The following is a 15,726-nucleotide window of genomic DNA, read 5'->3' as shown; positions in this document are numbered from 1 at the left end:
TTTAAATATATGAGTTTAACATTCAACAAGTACTTTACCTGTAGTTTTCAGGATTCAGGGTCAGTGGTTTGAACCTCAACTGAGTTATTTATTCACTAAAAGTTATTACTGCATGTGGGCCCAAAATGAGATTCACACTCCAAAATCCTCAGAACTGTTTGGAACTCAAGGACCCTAATTTTAAAAATAAGGAAGTATTAGCAGAGCTTCAGTAAGTATTAAAAAAAAAATTCTACAAGGATTTTACCTAAAACCCCAGAGTATTTTAAAATAACTTTTTTTTCTGTGTAAGTGACCACACCTGTTCATCTCAGGAAAGACTGCATTCTATGGAAAACAATCCTAAAGACTTTCTGGCTTTGCATACAAACATTTCAATGCTACATAGTCTCAACAGAATAAACAATGAGTCTGGCCACAGAGGAAAATCAGTTTGTGTGGATCAGGGTGAGTCTGGCACATGCAAACCTGAGACAGCTGACAGTTTGCAGACAGTGTTACAGGATCTCTTGCCAGGACAGACCTCTGAAGTCAAAGGTAAGAATTTCTCCCTGTATTACCAGCAATCTTGTTTAAAACAGCACTTCTGTTAAATTCTTAATTTATTTCCAGTTCTTTGTATAGTCCTGTATAGGACTGCAATTGGCTGCTTATACCAACAGATAAAACACCTCATAACATCACTCCTATCTACAGGATACAAAAGTAAAATGGGATAAAATCCCTTTTACTCTGCATAAGGTTGTCTTTCCAGTTTAGAGCAGTTATGTAACAACTGAGACCTGTTATCACTTACAGAACAGGAAATTGGCTTAGCATTAAGTGGTTTGTCCATACTCACTTATTAAATCAGCAAGAGATAACTAGAAACAACATCCTGACCTCTTGAATACACATCCAAACAGTGCAGCATTTTCCCCCTCTATCAGCAGACCACCTGCTCTAAAAACTAATGCTCTTTTTTTCAGTTAAAAACTATGGTCCAGACAGCTCCAGACGTCTCCATTTTAGCACTACAGGAATTCTGAACTGTTCTGAGCAAGCAATGGGAATGCACCTGGTGTTATTTATGCATGTTTTGCTATTCATGTTTCTTTAAAGAGCTTGTGGATGAAAATGACTTCTGTTTTAGGATATTACTGATGGCTTGTCAGCTGATGAATTGCAAGTTCCTTCCCACAATTTTTGGGATAACACTATGCTGTCTTCCTTCCTCTTCTGTGCCTAATTTAAGCCTCAGAGGTCCCTGCAAACACAACTCTGCAGAGAATTCAAGAGTTAGTAACACTCACATGGGCAACTAAACTCCACTCTACCTACCACAGAAGATCAAAAAAGATCTTTCATTAGGGAAAATCACTGTCCTCTTCCTTCTTATGAGAAAAAAATGTATGCATCTGAAACCAATCTTCATGATCACACTAGTTAACAATGGAATTAAATTCAAGAGTGTTCACTGACATGATACAGAATTCCATAACAAGAAAACACAAGACTTGAGTTGCCAATATTCTGAACAAATATGTCTCAATCTTACCCTCCGTTATCTAAATCCAGTATCATCTAAATTACCATTCTGTCAGTACTGCAAAAACAAAAATGTGAGGTTGCACATCCATGCACACAATGACTTCAAAGATTCAGGCTAAAGAACAAACACTAAACACTCCGATACTGAAGTCAAATTTGCTAAATACTCAAATTCTGAAACAGCCAGTTTAAACTTAAGTAGGTAAATGAAACTGTTGAGAAGTTACTGGGGAAATAACAGAAGGCAACACAATTCTGCCAGGGGATTCTAGTTCTGTGAAGGTGCCCCTTGGCAGGTGGCAAAGGCCACAGACACCAGATTAGAGCCAGGACACCTCACACTGCATTACATTCACACAATGCTTTACATCTCACAGCACCCTCTTGAAAAAACAGGCAAACAGTTCACATTTATGTACTTAAACTTTATTTCTTCATAATTACAGGCTATTGTTAGAATTTTTAAACAAAAGGGAAGTCTATAAATAGAGGCTAATCCCACCTGAACAAGTTGTTTAAAAAAAAAACAAACAAAAACCAACAGTTAAAACTTCATAAAGTAATGCCATTTAGCTCACAGCAGTGGTTTGTTGGTAGTCTGAGTAAAAGTCCTATAGTCAGAGTCAGTAACATGAAATGTAACATCAAATGACTCAAAACTTTAAATTCCATAAAGGAAAGCAGGAATATATATATAATATATACATATAATATTGTGTTGGTCCACTGAGTATACATTTTTAACAAAAGATAAGAAACTATGTAATCCAGTTAAGCATATGATTTGCAAGATTAGTGTACACTCATTACAAAGATGTATAAGATAAGTTACAACTATTCAATACTTGCAAAATTTTAAGTTACTTTTTTTTGAGCAGGTGTTTAAATGCTCATCTCCCAGTGCAAAAGAAAAACTATCCCAGTCAGGTTATTCCTTTTTTTCCTGAAACATTGAAAACCTTCAAACTCATGCAACAGCAGCATTGACAGGTAATGGGAAGAGCTTAAATATACTGAAGCATGGCTGAGTTCTCTCCCTTTGCCCCAGTGCTGTGTGTTGAAACACTTCAATTTCCTCAAAAGAAATACCACAGGTTAAAAGTGCAAGAAAAAAACCCCCTTCTAGATGTTTATGCTGCTGCCATCCATTTTTTTTAGATAGGGCACAAGATTATTCTTTTTGGAATTATTTTAATGAAACTGATTTTCCAAATAGAATTAATTCAAAATGAACAATAAGTTATTTTCATTAAGTTATTTTCATTAACATTCTATCAATCCTACTCTGACTCAGTGACCATTCAGAAATCATTCAGTTTAAGGTGCAACTATCAGTTGGCATTCAATAAATTACATATACAGAAAACAATTGTGGTTAAAAAAAAAAATAGAAATCAGACTACCTGTTTTTTCTTTCTATTCTCAATCCTATTTCAAATGGAACTCATTAATTTGCCAGTTCAGCTGCATATTTCACAGGCAAGAGTGGCTCAAATAGCAGTGGGGTCTCACAATTTGACAGTCACCTTAGCCAACAGCAAATGCACATGAATTTTCAGCTTAATTGCTTTATCAAATGAAATAACAGGTCTGTCTTAAAACCTATGATCATGCAGGAAAAGCAATAAAGGTTTCAGAAAGACATACTCTTTCTGATGGAGACTCCACGAAGATTATGTTAAATCCAACATAAAACCTTCAACGAGGAGAAAAAGAATCTATATGCGTACATATAAAATAAAGCACTCCACAACTCTGGCATTACTAAAACCCGTTCAGAAGGATAAAAGGTTTCCAGTGACTAACTGCTTGATGGGAGACAGTCAGCCATGACAGAATAATTGCTGTGTTCACTTTATGCTCAATTACCAACTGCTGATAGATTACAGTCAAACCCCAATCTCTCTATCTGCATTTTAAACTGATTTGCTTTCAGCTGGGAAAAGTACTTTGCTCTCCTGAAAACTTGAGAGAAATTGAATGCTAAACTTAACAATTATTAAAACAATAACCAAAAGGATTGAATTTAGCAGAAACATTCACATCACTTTCAGAAATTTCAAACCTTTCATAGTTTCTTGTATATATGCATTTTCTGATTAACATTTAAATAGGTTAGGTACTCAGGAAAAGGGACAAAACAGTTTACGTCAGATAAAATCTTATTCTAAACTTCATGCTTCTGATATTTCAGATTTACTGAGTGCAATAGCCAGTTCCAAGTCTTCTTGCTCTTGCTGTTTTAATCTTGCCAATCTTTCTTTTTCTTCTCTCTCACTTTCTCTCTTAGCCCATTCAATCATGTCTTCCTCAGTGGAATACTGCATGTTTAAAAGACAAAATAAAACAGATTAATAATGCAGTGATAATTATTACTGTCCAAACACTCAGTTTAAGGGACAATTAGTTTTTCAATAATTGTACATGTTCTAGTCTTCAAATATTACTTGTTTTGTAGTTATAATAGACTAAATTGGCTTAGTCTAAGGTTTAACTACTAAGAAGTGCACTGAAGCCATCAAACGGATGTATTTTAATGAAATATGCCATGTTTCAAATTTCAGTATTAGCTTTCAAAAATTTAAGTTTTCAAAAACTGAGTGCTAAAATTTAAATACAGATTTATTTTGGATAAATACCAGTTTATACAAGAAAAACTTTAAATAAATCAGGAGAACAGAGCAGAGCACACCCCTATTCACACTGTAGGCCATCCTGATTTATCCTGCTTTCATTAGGGATGACTTTTCCAGGTGAAAAAGACTGCAAAAATTTAGCTGTAGACTAACTGTTTCTGAATGTGTAGATGAAAAATATTGCTGTCAAGAAATAGCAAAATAATAAGGATAACTGTAGAGTTAGAAGGCTGGTAGCAATACAGAGAAAGGTCAGCATGATATGAGAAGAGAAAAAAAATAACAAATTATTTCCACGTATATTGATGAAAACCAATTGTGAACTAAATACCTCTGGTACAATGATTATAAATCAGACACAGCTAAGGGTATTATCTTAAATAAAATACAAAAGATTATGCTAAAGTTTCTTCCTAGTAAACATGCAGAAAAATTCAGAGGTAGGTGAAGCTTCTGTCCTCGTGGATATCCCAGTAATAACTGAAAGGGTTGGAAGTTAGAGACTCCAGGTCTCTGCTTTGAGCTGCTTCTTTGGGAAATAAAAGCAGAAACACCTGAGTTTTCTCCATAGTGCACTCAGTATTTTCAGTAATTGCAGCTGGAAAAGAATACTATTTCCTTCATAAAGATAATAAACATTTTTGCCCTCCTCCAAACTGGCTTCTCAGTCCCCTTAACTACTACCATGGATGGATAACCACATTTCAGAAGTTACCATGCTCCAAGACACACCAACCAGAGCAAGTCTACTTTGAGAGCCTGACAATCCTTAGTTTACTTCAATCAAGCATGTAGTTTATTAGGCCTAAACAGAAAAAGAGCAGTATGGTCAAGATACTGTAAATGCAAATTGCATTTAACAGGTATCAGGCTTGAAAGTGATATGATGCCTTTTAAAACTTCTACTTGCAAAAGCTCAAAAGAAAAAAAAAATAAATATATAGGCATGCACAAACCTTTAGATTTGCTTCTACTGCTTGGACACCACGACTTCTATGAAATGAATTCTGGTTATAAAGAGACACTTACTATTTTACTTCATTGTGCGAAAGTCTGGAATTTACTAACCATTCAAAACTCAGCAAATTATATTTCATTAACATACACTGTTATGAGGCTGTTTATCAGTATATCAGTACATTAAAATTATGACCAAACAGTTCAGTGACAGTTAAATTAAAATCACATTTTTGTTTCTTTTTAATTGGGTAGTTAACAGTGTGCTTGTTAAAGATTTGTAATTTAAATCTGCTGCACACATTGATAAAATGGATAATTCCTAGAACACAGATATTTTTGAAATCCTCTCCTCTAAAAGCTAGGAGGCCTCCATGAAAAAAGGCATAAAACCAATGCAATTTAAACATTAACAACATCACTTTGCAGCATTTTGGTTTAGGACAGTCTCAGCTGTAAACTAAATGTAAACACTGTTTTAACTGGAAGCAATATCCCTTTAGTACATGGGATATGTTCTAATAATTGAAATTAGACTGAAGACTTCAGTGTGAACATTTCAAAGCTGCCGTTATACTGAAACAAATGTAAAAAGTGTTTACTCACAGTACTGAAGTTTGCAAAATTGTTGGGGTCAGCCTCTTTACTGATGCTGGTGGGAGCAAATGGATCACAGAATAGATCTGCTTCTTGTTCTTTGGGAATGTCTGGGGTGGGGAAAGGCTGAAATGGATCGCTCGACTTAAAGGAATCTGAAGAGTCTATTTGATTGATAGGTCTTTTCCCTTAGATTAAAATGAATTTAAAATGAATTTAGGATAGCAGGTAATAACATGCCAAAAGTAGTAAAAAAATCCCATTCAAAAGCTACTTGGAATGCAACCTCTTCCCACAAGCTAGTGGAGCTGTAGTTTCAGAGGAAGGGTTGCCAATTTAAAAAATGAGGGTACAGCCCACACTTTCTGAAAGGGTAATCAGGTAAAAAGGAACACATGTATGTTAATGAGTCAGGAACACAGTTTTGTATTAATTAGCTATTTTCTAAACAAAATTGCTGATAGTTTTGAGCACCTATTCTGTTGGCACAGGATTGTTTTCTGGTTATCAACTGTCTTTGATCATTCCAGCAAGGCTCTTTTATTATTTCTTTGGATCAAGTTAACACAATTTTATTCAGAGAGCAGAAATACATTACATTTATAAGTTTTCAAAACACCATGTCCTCATCTTGTGCTAAGAGCAGGAATTTCTTCCTTGTTTTAAAACAAGGAGTATGATAACAAGCAATCACAGGCTGAGTTGTTTTGTTAATTCTTGCCTAAGTAGCTGCAAATAAACAGAATCAGGGACAAATCTTCACTTATTTTGTTGGATTTTTTCAGCTTAACCACAGTCAACTTTCAACACCATTGAGGACATTAACTCAAATACTTCCAAGAATCGCTGAGCTGAATTTCATCCCACCACTCCCTCTGTATGTCACTGTTTACACAAGAGGTTTCAGTGCAGTTTCTTGAATTCTACTACCAAGTTCTGTAAGTGGTTCCACACTTGGCAGTGGTTGAATTTTTAAACACTTCCCAGATAATCCTGCCATCTCTCTCACTAATGATGTTCCATCTGAGTGTCACTGATGATATTGTGCTGCCCCATCCCTGGAAATGTTCACGGTCAGGTTAGATGGGACTTTGAGCAACCTGCTCTAGTGAAAGTGACCCTGCCAGTGGGGACACTGAATGACCTTTAAGGCCCCTTCTAACCCAAACCAATCTATGATTCTACAATTCTGTTACTTGCAAATAATGCCTGCCTGCTTCTTGAAAAATGTGGGAGAAGCATCTCCAAAAGACAACCAGGAAATTTTATTTCTGCATGGGAAGGGTTAATAATTGTAAGAATATAAAATACACAATCACCAGATCTTCCCCAAAATCAAGAAATGGGGGTGTTTATCAGTATCTATAGAGGCAGCAGCCCTTCTACTTTCCAGTAGAGAGAAGAATTAAAAGAAATATTTCTGAGTATTTCTTTGAAAAAGCATTCCATTGTTTCAAATCAGATCAAGGAAGTAATTAAAAATAATTACATTTAAGTACTTCAAATTTTATTTCCATTAGGAAAATAATTAATTGGCAACGGTTATCAAGATGACCACATTTTTAACTGTACATATCAAAACCAATTTTTTTTTTCCAATCATCTGTTGCTAAGGATGCTCCTGTTCCACCCCTGGAAGTCTGCCTTCTAAAAGTGCACCACATCACAGCCACTCCCATACAGTCAAGTCAGAAATCCTTTTTTATGTTTAAATAAGGACCAACAGCAAACATGTAAATTATCATCACTTGCCATGTCAGCTTTTTAAATGTTATTTACAATGGAAATGATTACTTGCAAGGCATGAGCGTTAACCAGCTCTGACACAAACGTTATAAACTAAACAGCTGAGTTTAAACTTCAGTATGAGCGCTCCTGTATCTACTGTGTTCCCCTTCTTTTGAGGAAAAGATGAATACACGTTTAACTTTCATGCCACAGTTTCTCAAAACACCTTAAGACTCATCTGTATAGTGTTAACAGGGAAACAAATGACACAGTAGAGTTTTTAAAGACAATGAAACAGAGGACAGAAATTTTTAAAGGAATACTAAAGATATATTTCCCTATGTTTGCAAAAACAAATTGAGAGTGAGGAGTCTGTTGTAATGTGGTCTTGGTGCAGCCACAAGAAGGTGTTGTTATGCATGATAATCATGGCCTTTTCTGGAAGGCAGAGTGGTTTGTGCCATGGAACATCCCAGAAATTCCTCTATCACTGAGGAGAAAACAGCCCAGGAAACTTGGGTTTATTACTGTCACTGCTACAAACCTCTGGCAAGGCCACCTAGAGAAGGTTAACCTGAAAACCTAAGCCAGTTCTTTAACCCTATTTAATTCATTTTGCATTAAACCCAACTGTGTTTGCAATATATAAAGCACATTGAATTCTCACTTTATGCATAATTTAATTCAAGATTCACAGTGTAGCACATTAGCAACCATTTAATTTGCAGCTATGCTGTGTTCTTGCATACATTTATAACAAGTCTTTTTTCCTCTTTTCTAAATCCCTTGTCTCTTCAGACTGATCCCAAACAATATGGAAAACTTAACTCTGAGGAAATGACCAAACAGATCAGGAATGGACTTGTTTCACATCTTGCTCATTTATTTTAAATTCAGAGCCTTCACCCACCCCTCATAATTCCTGCCCCTCTGCCAAGATGAAGCAGCTGATTGCTATCACATCTCAGTGTCAGCTCTTACCAGGTGGTGGTGGACAGGGCCTGGTGGGAGTTCCTGTCTTAGGGGGCAGTGCAGGAGGAACATCCTCATTTTTAGCTGGTGGCTCCTCAAATAAGTTTTTAGTTATGGTGACACTGCTGACAGAGCCTGATGTGGAAGAGCTAAAGGGATCCTCATTGTTGGCCTTCAACAAAGAAAACAGCAACAAACACATTTTCAGTGCAGTGCTACCAGACATTCTCTTCAATAATACAGTATTAAATCAGAACTGAAAGTCTGGACTAAGACACACATATCCCCATACTCTAGAACATTGAACAGAAAGAAAAATCAGGAATGGCTACTGTGTATGGCACTATAAAGTTGAAAGCAGTTAAACATGTAACAGTAATACTTTTGCTGCTACACTCAGCAAGTTTAAAAACAAATAAATAAATTACAGCATCACTGGAAATAGAGAGAAAATACTTATCAAGCCAAAAAGATTACATTGCAATCCTCACAGAATTGCAGGACAATTTGCTATCAAGACCTCTTTTTCAAGCAAGTTAACCCTTACGAATGTTTAGCAGTGGCAAAACTGTAATGAAACTGAGTAAGCTTTGCCTTGTCACTGCAGTTTCATGCATTTTCTGTGAGTAGCAGCAGCTTCATATTACCTTCGACAGTGTGCTGAAGTCAGCAAAACCACCTTCAAAGGATTCGCTTCCAAATAGGGAGGCAAAGGGGTCTGTAGCTAAATACACATAAATCAAACAAAGAATAAGATTAAAAATTAAATATAAAAGACTGACAAAAAATTTCTCAGTACTATTATTACTGAATGGCAACTATTACATATTTTCCTACATAAACTAATTCAAGTGAAGTATTTCATGAGGGGAGTGCTTCAAGTAATTAAGTAGCTTTTTCAAAAAGTGTCAGCTTCCAATTAAAAGTAATAAATCTCCTGAACAGGAAGTAATTAAAAAGAAATACTGGTATGATTTCCTACAGTAAAAAAAGTTAAATTCCACTGAAAGTATCAAATAACCACCCTACTGGAAATGTTCTACTGAGATACATGTATGTATACACACAGAGGTGGTTTTTTGTGTGCATACACCCATAAATATACAGATACAGACATATATATGTATATTTATGTATATATATATATATATATATATATATATATATATATATATGAAAATGTACCAGAGCTCTTTTCTGACTGCAGACCCACTTGTGGAATCAAGTACCTGAACCTCCTATCATCCCAATCTAATTCAACTAAACCTTTTCATTCTCATGTGCCTAAAATATGTGAAAAATGCTACTGTATTGTAGAGCAGGAAGTGCCATACTCACTTCTGCATCTCTAAAAAACACCATTTTCCCCCTAGAATTAAAATTAACAGTTTTACAATAGAAAATCACACATGGATTCTTGTTTAGGATTATCACTGGTCAGTGCAGTTTAGGAAAATAGGAGTTAAGAGTCTTCCCTAAAACATCTTTAGCCCCCAGAAGACAGAGGGTCACAGGAGGAGCAATGGAGTTACTCCATTCCACATCCACTCTGGTGGTGCAGAGTTATCCTGATGTTACTTAGAAAGTAACATGAAATCTCTGAAAACAACCTTAATGGGAAGCAGCACAAACCATCCAAACAGTCCAAACACAGACCAGGATATTGTCCCAGTTTTAGAAAAACAGAGGAACAGTTTTTGTGGAATCAATCTTCAGTGATACACACTACAGATAGAGTCAATTTTGGTTTATAAACTTCCCCCAAAAACAGGCACCTTATGTCACACTTCATAGGAAAATTCAGATAACATGGGAAATCCCTATAATGCTGTTGCAAATTCAGTTAAAAGACTAGAAACAAAAGCAAGTAAAAGCAAAAATAAAACCCAAGAAGCTTGATATGTACAATCTACTTTTACCTAGATCATTTGATGTAGTAACAGTGGTTCCACCAGGAGCAAAAGGGTCATTCTTCTTCGATATCTCTGTCTAAAATAAAAAATTCCTTTGGAGGGAAATTTGTTTTTCAGCTTAAAAAAAATCTTCAATCTAAGAATAGAGTCACCATTTATTTTAGTTTAGAAGTTTAAAGATAACATATTCTGGAAATAGCTTCTATCAGCATCAGTAAACAAGTCTGTTAATAGAAACTCCTCCTCTCTGTTTTGATTGATACTTTGAAAGGATGGGGGGAAAAAAGGTACAATATGTGCAACATACTTGGTAACAGCTAATGCAACAGACAAGAATATCTACCACTCATTTTGGTCTCAGATTTCTACAACCAGAGCCATCTTCATGAAGTCTAAGATTTCAACACTCCAGAGATGTGTGGTAAAGCATTTAGGATGAATGCACAACTTTGATTCTGAAATACAGATCTCAAGGATCCACTGCTAATCCCACACCACAGCTCTGACCTTCCTTTTATTTTTTTTCCTTTAGACTGTAATAAGACCAAGAATTGGTTACATTAGAATGTCAAGACTTTGGAAAGGATAGTGTGCCAAGTATTACAAGTTGTAGAAATCTAATTTTTAAGGCTAGAGATGTAGGCTGTGGTGTGTAGTATGACCTTGAGATCTGCACAATGTGCACACCATTGGGAAGGGCAGGACCAGCACTGTCAGGTGCAGTAATTTCTCACTCTTGGCTGCTGTGGGTGCACGTCAGGCACATTCTACAGCCACTTAACTTGCTTCTTAATCCACATGTATCTGAGTTTTATATATGTCTATGCATGTTTTATGCACATACAAAGCTGGAAGTGAGGCATGAACAGAAACAGCACTGAAAAGGAAAGGAAATGGCAAAAAGAATGGAGACAAAGTTAATGGCATGAAGAATTTCAGCTGCTTAAATTGTTTGTCTATCAACTTTAAATATTACGTATCCAACAAGCTCTAGTCTACACCAGAAAGAGTTTTATGCCTAACTCTACCTTATTAAAGGCTCAAGACTATTAAATAACTGCTCATTTATAATGCAGCTAAAAGTTAGACTGAAGTACACTTGAAAGAGGTACATTTAGTAGACATCTCCACATTATGAGAGACCTTTGGTGATTCTTATTAAAAAAAACCCCAAAACACACCAAAACTTGAACATACACCTATAAAACAATCTGACTTTCCTAAGAGGACATCCCATACACCACATAAGATTTCAGATAAAATACAGCACATAGTTCTTGATCCTACAGCATGTAGGATTAAGGAGGCAAAAATCAAGTGTCTGAACATAACCTGGTGAGGTTGATCCTGGTTTCTTTCCATTTATTTCATTCCACCAACAAATAGAGCTCTAAAGCTCTCCAACAACAGAGCTGAAGTCATTGTTAAATAATGACAGAGCTTAAGTCATTACTGTCAAATGCTCTTAGCTGTGGAGCAATGAAAATCCACAATGAAACACTTTAAAAGTGTTTTTATTTTTACTTCTATTTCATCTGTGACTATTTCTAGAAAATAGGACACAAAAAGACAAGACAGAGCCAGGGGATCAGAGATAACCTTTATATGATTTCTGAACATCAATTTTTTAAAGCATGTCTAAATGTATAAAATAGGTTATTTTGTCCAAACCACATAGAAAAAGCAGCAAAAGGTATGACACCAAACTTACTGTGGTATTATTACTGTTGTCCGCAGAACTAAATGGATCAGTGCCAGCAGTCACAAAAGGGTCGGTGGAGGATTGTTTGAAGAAAGAGTCAGCTGCAAAAGGGTCTGAGCCTTTGAAGGGATCACCACCAAAGGGATCTAGAAAGTAAACATGACTTTAATATTTCTGCTTGCTTTACTTAGCTGATATCCTAAAAACTAAACAATGTATCACTTTTTTTCATACTGGTACAAAGTGACACATTTAAGACCACTGACTTTTGAAGTATGAAATTCTCCTGTGAATAATCTGTATTCCCTGATTTAAAACATCAGACAAGTCAATGGTTTCTGCACATCATGAAAACAGCAGTTCCAGGATCATCTCAGCATATAGGTTCTTTAACCAAGTCCCTGAATGAAGCATTTTACAGAACCTAATGTTTCCAAGAACTCTCCTGGCCCTCTCTCCTGCACTCCCCAATCCCTATTGATGCTTCTCATTTGGCACTTGGTGCTCAACCCTATTTTACTATTGCTTACCCACTGGTTATTTGGCTTTTTTTTGCCACCAGTAACTCCACTCAGGACCAAGCAAAAAATGAAATGGCATTGCCTATACAGTCGATCTAAATAGAGACTTCCCACTTTTTCAATACTTGACTCTAAAGGAAGTTGGTAAGTTAAGAGCCTTTCAAAGAGCACAGTCCTACTACATTGCAAATAAAACAAGCAGCAAGTGTTTGGGGCCCTCTGTTCATCACCTTCACATACTTAAATCCCAACTAAGGAACTTCTAACAAGAGCAAAATTCACTGGCTGTGGACTTCTCTGAAAACCTTTAACACAAGTGGCCAGGTGCTAATGTCACATATCCTATAATGACTTTTTGTGGCATTTTCACCTACTTTTTTCCTCTGAAAGTGGTGACAATTTTCCCCAATAGCAAGAACCACTTAGAGAAACAAACACATTACGAGTTATAAGTTACTTACCAATTTTTCCAAAAGGGTCATCTTTGAAGGGATCATCTGTTCAAGAGAAAAGCAAATATTCATTACCTGCTTATTACCATCATGAAACAGACACAAAAGCAGCCATCTCCAAGCTGCATTTCCATTGGCTGTTGTCCACAAACTCCCACATTCTGCAGTATTACCACTGCAGTAATCCAGGCCAGCTACCGAGATGAGTCCCAGTTTTGTTTAATTGTCACAGACACTGTGGATGGTAGCTCCTAAGTGTTCACTTCAGAACTGGATGCATGATCCCAACTCATTTCTACTTTCTCATGTACATCTGAGACACATATCCTGTCTCTCAGCTGTGGCTATCTACCTCGGAATATACTGAGTGCTCAAAGCCCAAAAGTTTGGTTCTTAACCAGTCCTTTTCTCTTCTGAAATAAAGGCCTTGTCATGTGTTGTAAGACCACTTCAATATCAACGAAAGCCAAGCAGCATCTACACAGAAACATTCAAGCTCTTTTAAATTAGTTTAATTTATTCAATCTGCACTGACATTCTTTCACAAGCCAAGTGATCTGAAACAAATTTATCTTATTTTCCTTTTGAAGCAATACAAACTAAATTGATCAGACCATGTTGATCTGAAAGGGTGTAAAATCATATTAATGTGGCTGAAAACATCTGCTTCAGCAGTTAATTAAAATTAACTCCCCTTCCCCAATTGGCTCCATATAGGCAGATCATTCCTTCCATAAAAAATAAGAGCAGAGCAACATCATTCCTCAATGGCAAGTTCTTAAAATAAAGCCCAACACTTCCACAAGATGAACAGATGGTGCAGTTCCACATTACCTTGCTCTGAGAGCCAAACTCACCAGAAGTAGGCCACAGCCATTCATTCTGAACCACCCACACCCTCCCCAGAGCACAGCACAGCCCAGAGAACCCTCCACTGACCTGTTTGTGGACTGGGGCTGTCAATCAGATTAGTGACACCTGCCCACAGCTTTACAGCCAAAATGCCACCAGGGCACAGGCAGGGAGGGGATGGGGGAGAGAATCCTCAGGAAGAGCAGTGAGGGAAAGCAGCAATTTTCAGAGCTCATTAGGAATTCCAGATCAAGGAAGGAGAAACACTCCAGAACTCTCATTTCTATCACTTCTATTTCTCTAATGCTATTGGCTCCACACTCCTGTCACTCACACATCTTCTTTCTTTTGTTCTACAAAGAGCAGTCTTAAAGTGAAGATGAGTCTGGTGTATTCACACAAGACCTGTTTCTGCAAATCTGCACGTAGAAATGTTTACTTACTGCCAACAAAAGGGTCAGACTGGAAGAACTCTAAGCTGGCTTCAGAAACTAGATCAGGCAATGGATGAGATTCAGCATCAAATGGATCTTCCTGGGCAATTCAGATGGAGAGAAATGTATTAAATTTTTAAGACTTGCAAGGATGGAAAACACTTATGTCATCTCCTGTTACCATTCAGTGGTTTCTTAAAGCTTAAAGCAAAGAGACAGCTGGAATTCTATATAATTCATCAATGGAGATCCAAAATATTTTTCAACAACCTGCCTGCTACATGAGATGAAATGTTTCCAGGACATCACACTAAATAAAACCAGTGGGAAGTGACAATTATTCCTCTATAGTTGTATGACCATCATGCAGGCCTGAAACAGTTTAACCAGGATTTTTTTTAACCTACTTTCTTCCTCCCCCAAACCTGAACAAACTCACTTTTTTGGTAACAGTTGCAGCTGGAGTCTCCTTCTCTTCTCCAACAGAGACTGCTGTTTCAGGACTATTCCTTATCTGTACAAGGATAAAAGCAATTCACCATAAATAAGTAAATACAAGACTGCACAATAAAATTTAAAATTTTAAACAGGATCACAGAATATACTAAAGCATACTTCAAGAGGTTCATACTTATTATAGCACATACTTCAGTGTTCCATAAACCCTGTAAAAGTTTTTAAAAAATAAATCAATCACAAATCTACTGAGACATAAGGAGGAACATTTAAAGCAAGACAGTTTTAGATTTTCTGTACTCTTCCTTATTCTGCTCTTGTTGCACCAAATGGAGACAGCTGCTCTCCTTTAATGTTAATTCTGCTATTCAATTTATGATATTTTGCTTTGGAAATAAATACAGAAAAAATGTTACTGCTACTTTCCAGGCAAGCTAAAATTACCTCCTTTTCTGCTTATGAACTTTCAGATATGTGGAAACATAGTGCCTCAGAAAAAGACCCTGAAATTTCAGTTGTGCAAGTGTTTAAAAACATTATCAATCTTGATACATTCTTAACTTATTCCAACTTCACAGCTGCAATGCATCGTGATCAAGCAGGCAAAACACTACTCACTGGAGACACACTGTTTGTTTGTTCCTCTTCTGCTATACTTTCCCTCTCAGCATTCTCATTAAGGTTTGCAGTTTCACTGCTGCTGTTGCTAAGACTAGAATGATCCACAGTTCCATTAACAAGTGTACTATGGGGCTGGGAGTGCCAACTGAATTGGTTATTTTCCAGTTCTTTCAGCTCAAGAAGCTTTGTCTGCACCTGTAAACAGAAATAAATGTATTAGCATCAGTATGGCAGCACCTGGAAGCCAGTAAATGGCCATCCCCTCCTAAATATAAGGTGGGTGATATATGTCTGAAAATCTTATTTTCATAAGCAAATACAATAAAAACCTGTTCTGTCAATCAAACGGTGAAAT

General features: G+C 36.5%; 1 protein-coding gene across 4 annotated transcripts in view; it reads right to left on the bottom strand.

Annotated features, from left to right (window-relative positions):
- Window positions 1-1,954: 1,954 nt before the first annotated feature.
- The window catches only part of EPS15 (epidermal growth factor receptor pathway substrate 15), a 68,194-nt gene continuing 54,422 nt past the window's right edge, over window positions 1,955-15,726 (bottom strand). For 2 of the 4 annotated variants that reach the window (XM_083868078.1, XM_083868079.1), the window contains 10 exons: window positions 15,369-15,566; window positions 14,734-14,808; window positions 14,304-14,394; window positions 13,018-13,053; window positions 12,045-12,181; window positions 10,340-10,409; window positions 9,068-9,144; window positions 8,430-8,592; window positions 5,730-5,908; window positions 1,955-3,851 (listed from right to left, as the gene is read on the bottom strand). In XM_083868078.1, coding sequence (XP_083724204.1) covers window positions 3,705-3,851; window positions 5,730-5,908; window positions 8,430-8,592; window positions 9,068-9,144; window positions 10,340-10,409; window positions 12,045-12,181; window positions 13,018-13,053; window positions 14,304-14,394; window positions 14,734-14,808; window positions 15,369-15,566 — 1,173 coding nt within the window. In that variant the 3' untranslated portion in view covers window positions 1,955-3,704. Of the gene's footprint in view, window positions 3,852-5,122; window positions 5,160-5,729; window positions 5,909-8,429; window positions 8,593-9,067; window positions 9,145-10,339; window positions 10,410-12,044; window positions 12,182-13,017; window positions 13,054-14,303; window positions 14,395-14,733; window positions 14,809-15,368; window positions 15,567-15,726 lie in introns of all 4 variants that reach the window. The other 2 variants (XM_083868080.1, XM_083868081.1) reach the window with 2 other exon arrangements.

Source organism: Zosterops lateralis (genome assembly GCF_965231275.1).
Source record: "Zosterops lateralis genome assembly, chromosome: 9".
NCBI lineage: Eukaryota > Metazoa > Chordata > Aves > Passeriformes > Zosteropidae > Zosterops > Zosterops lateralis.
Note: the sequence above shows the minus strand (reverse complement) of the source record. Positions and strands in the feature narration are given on the sequence as shown.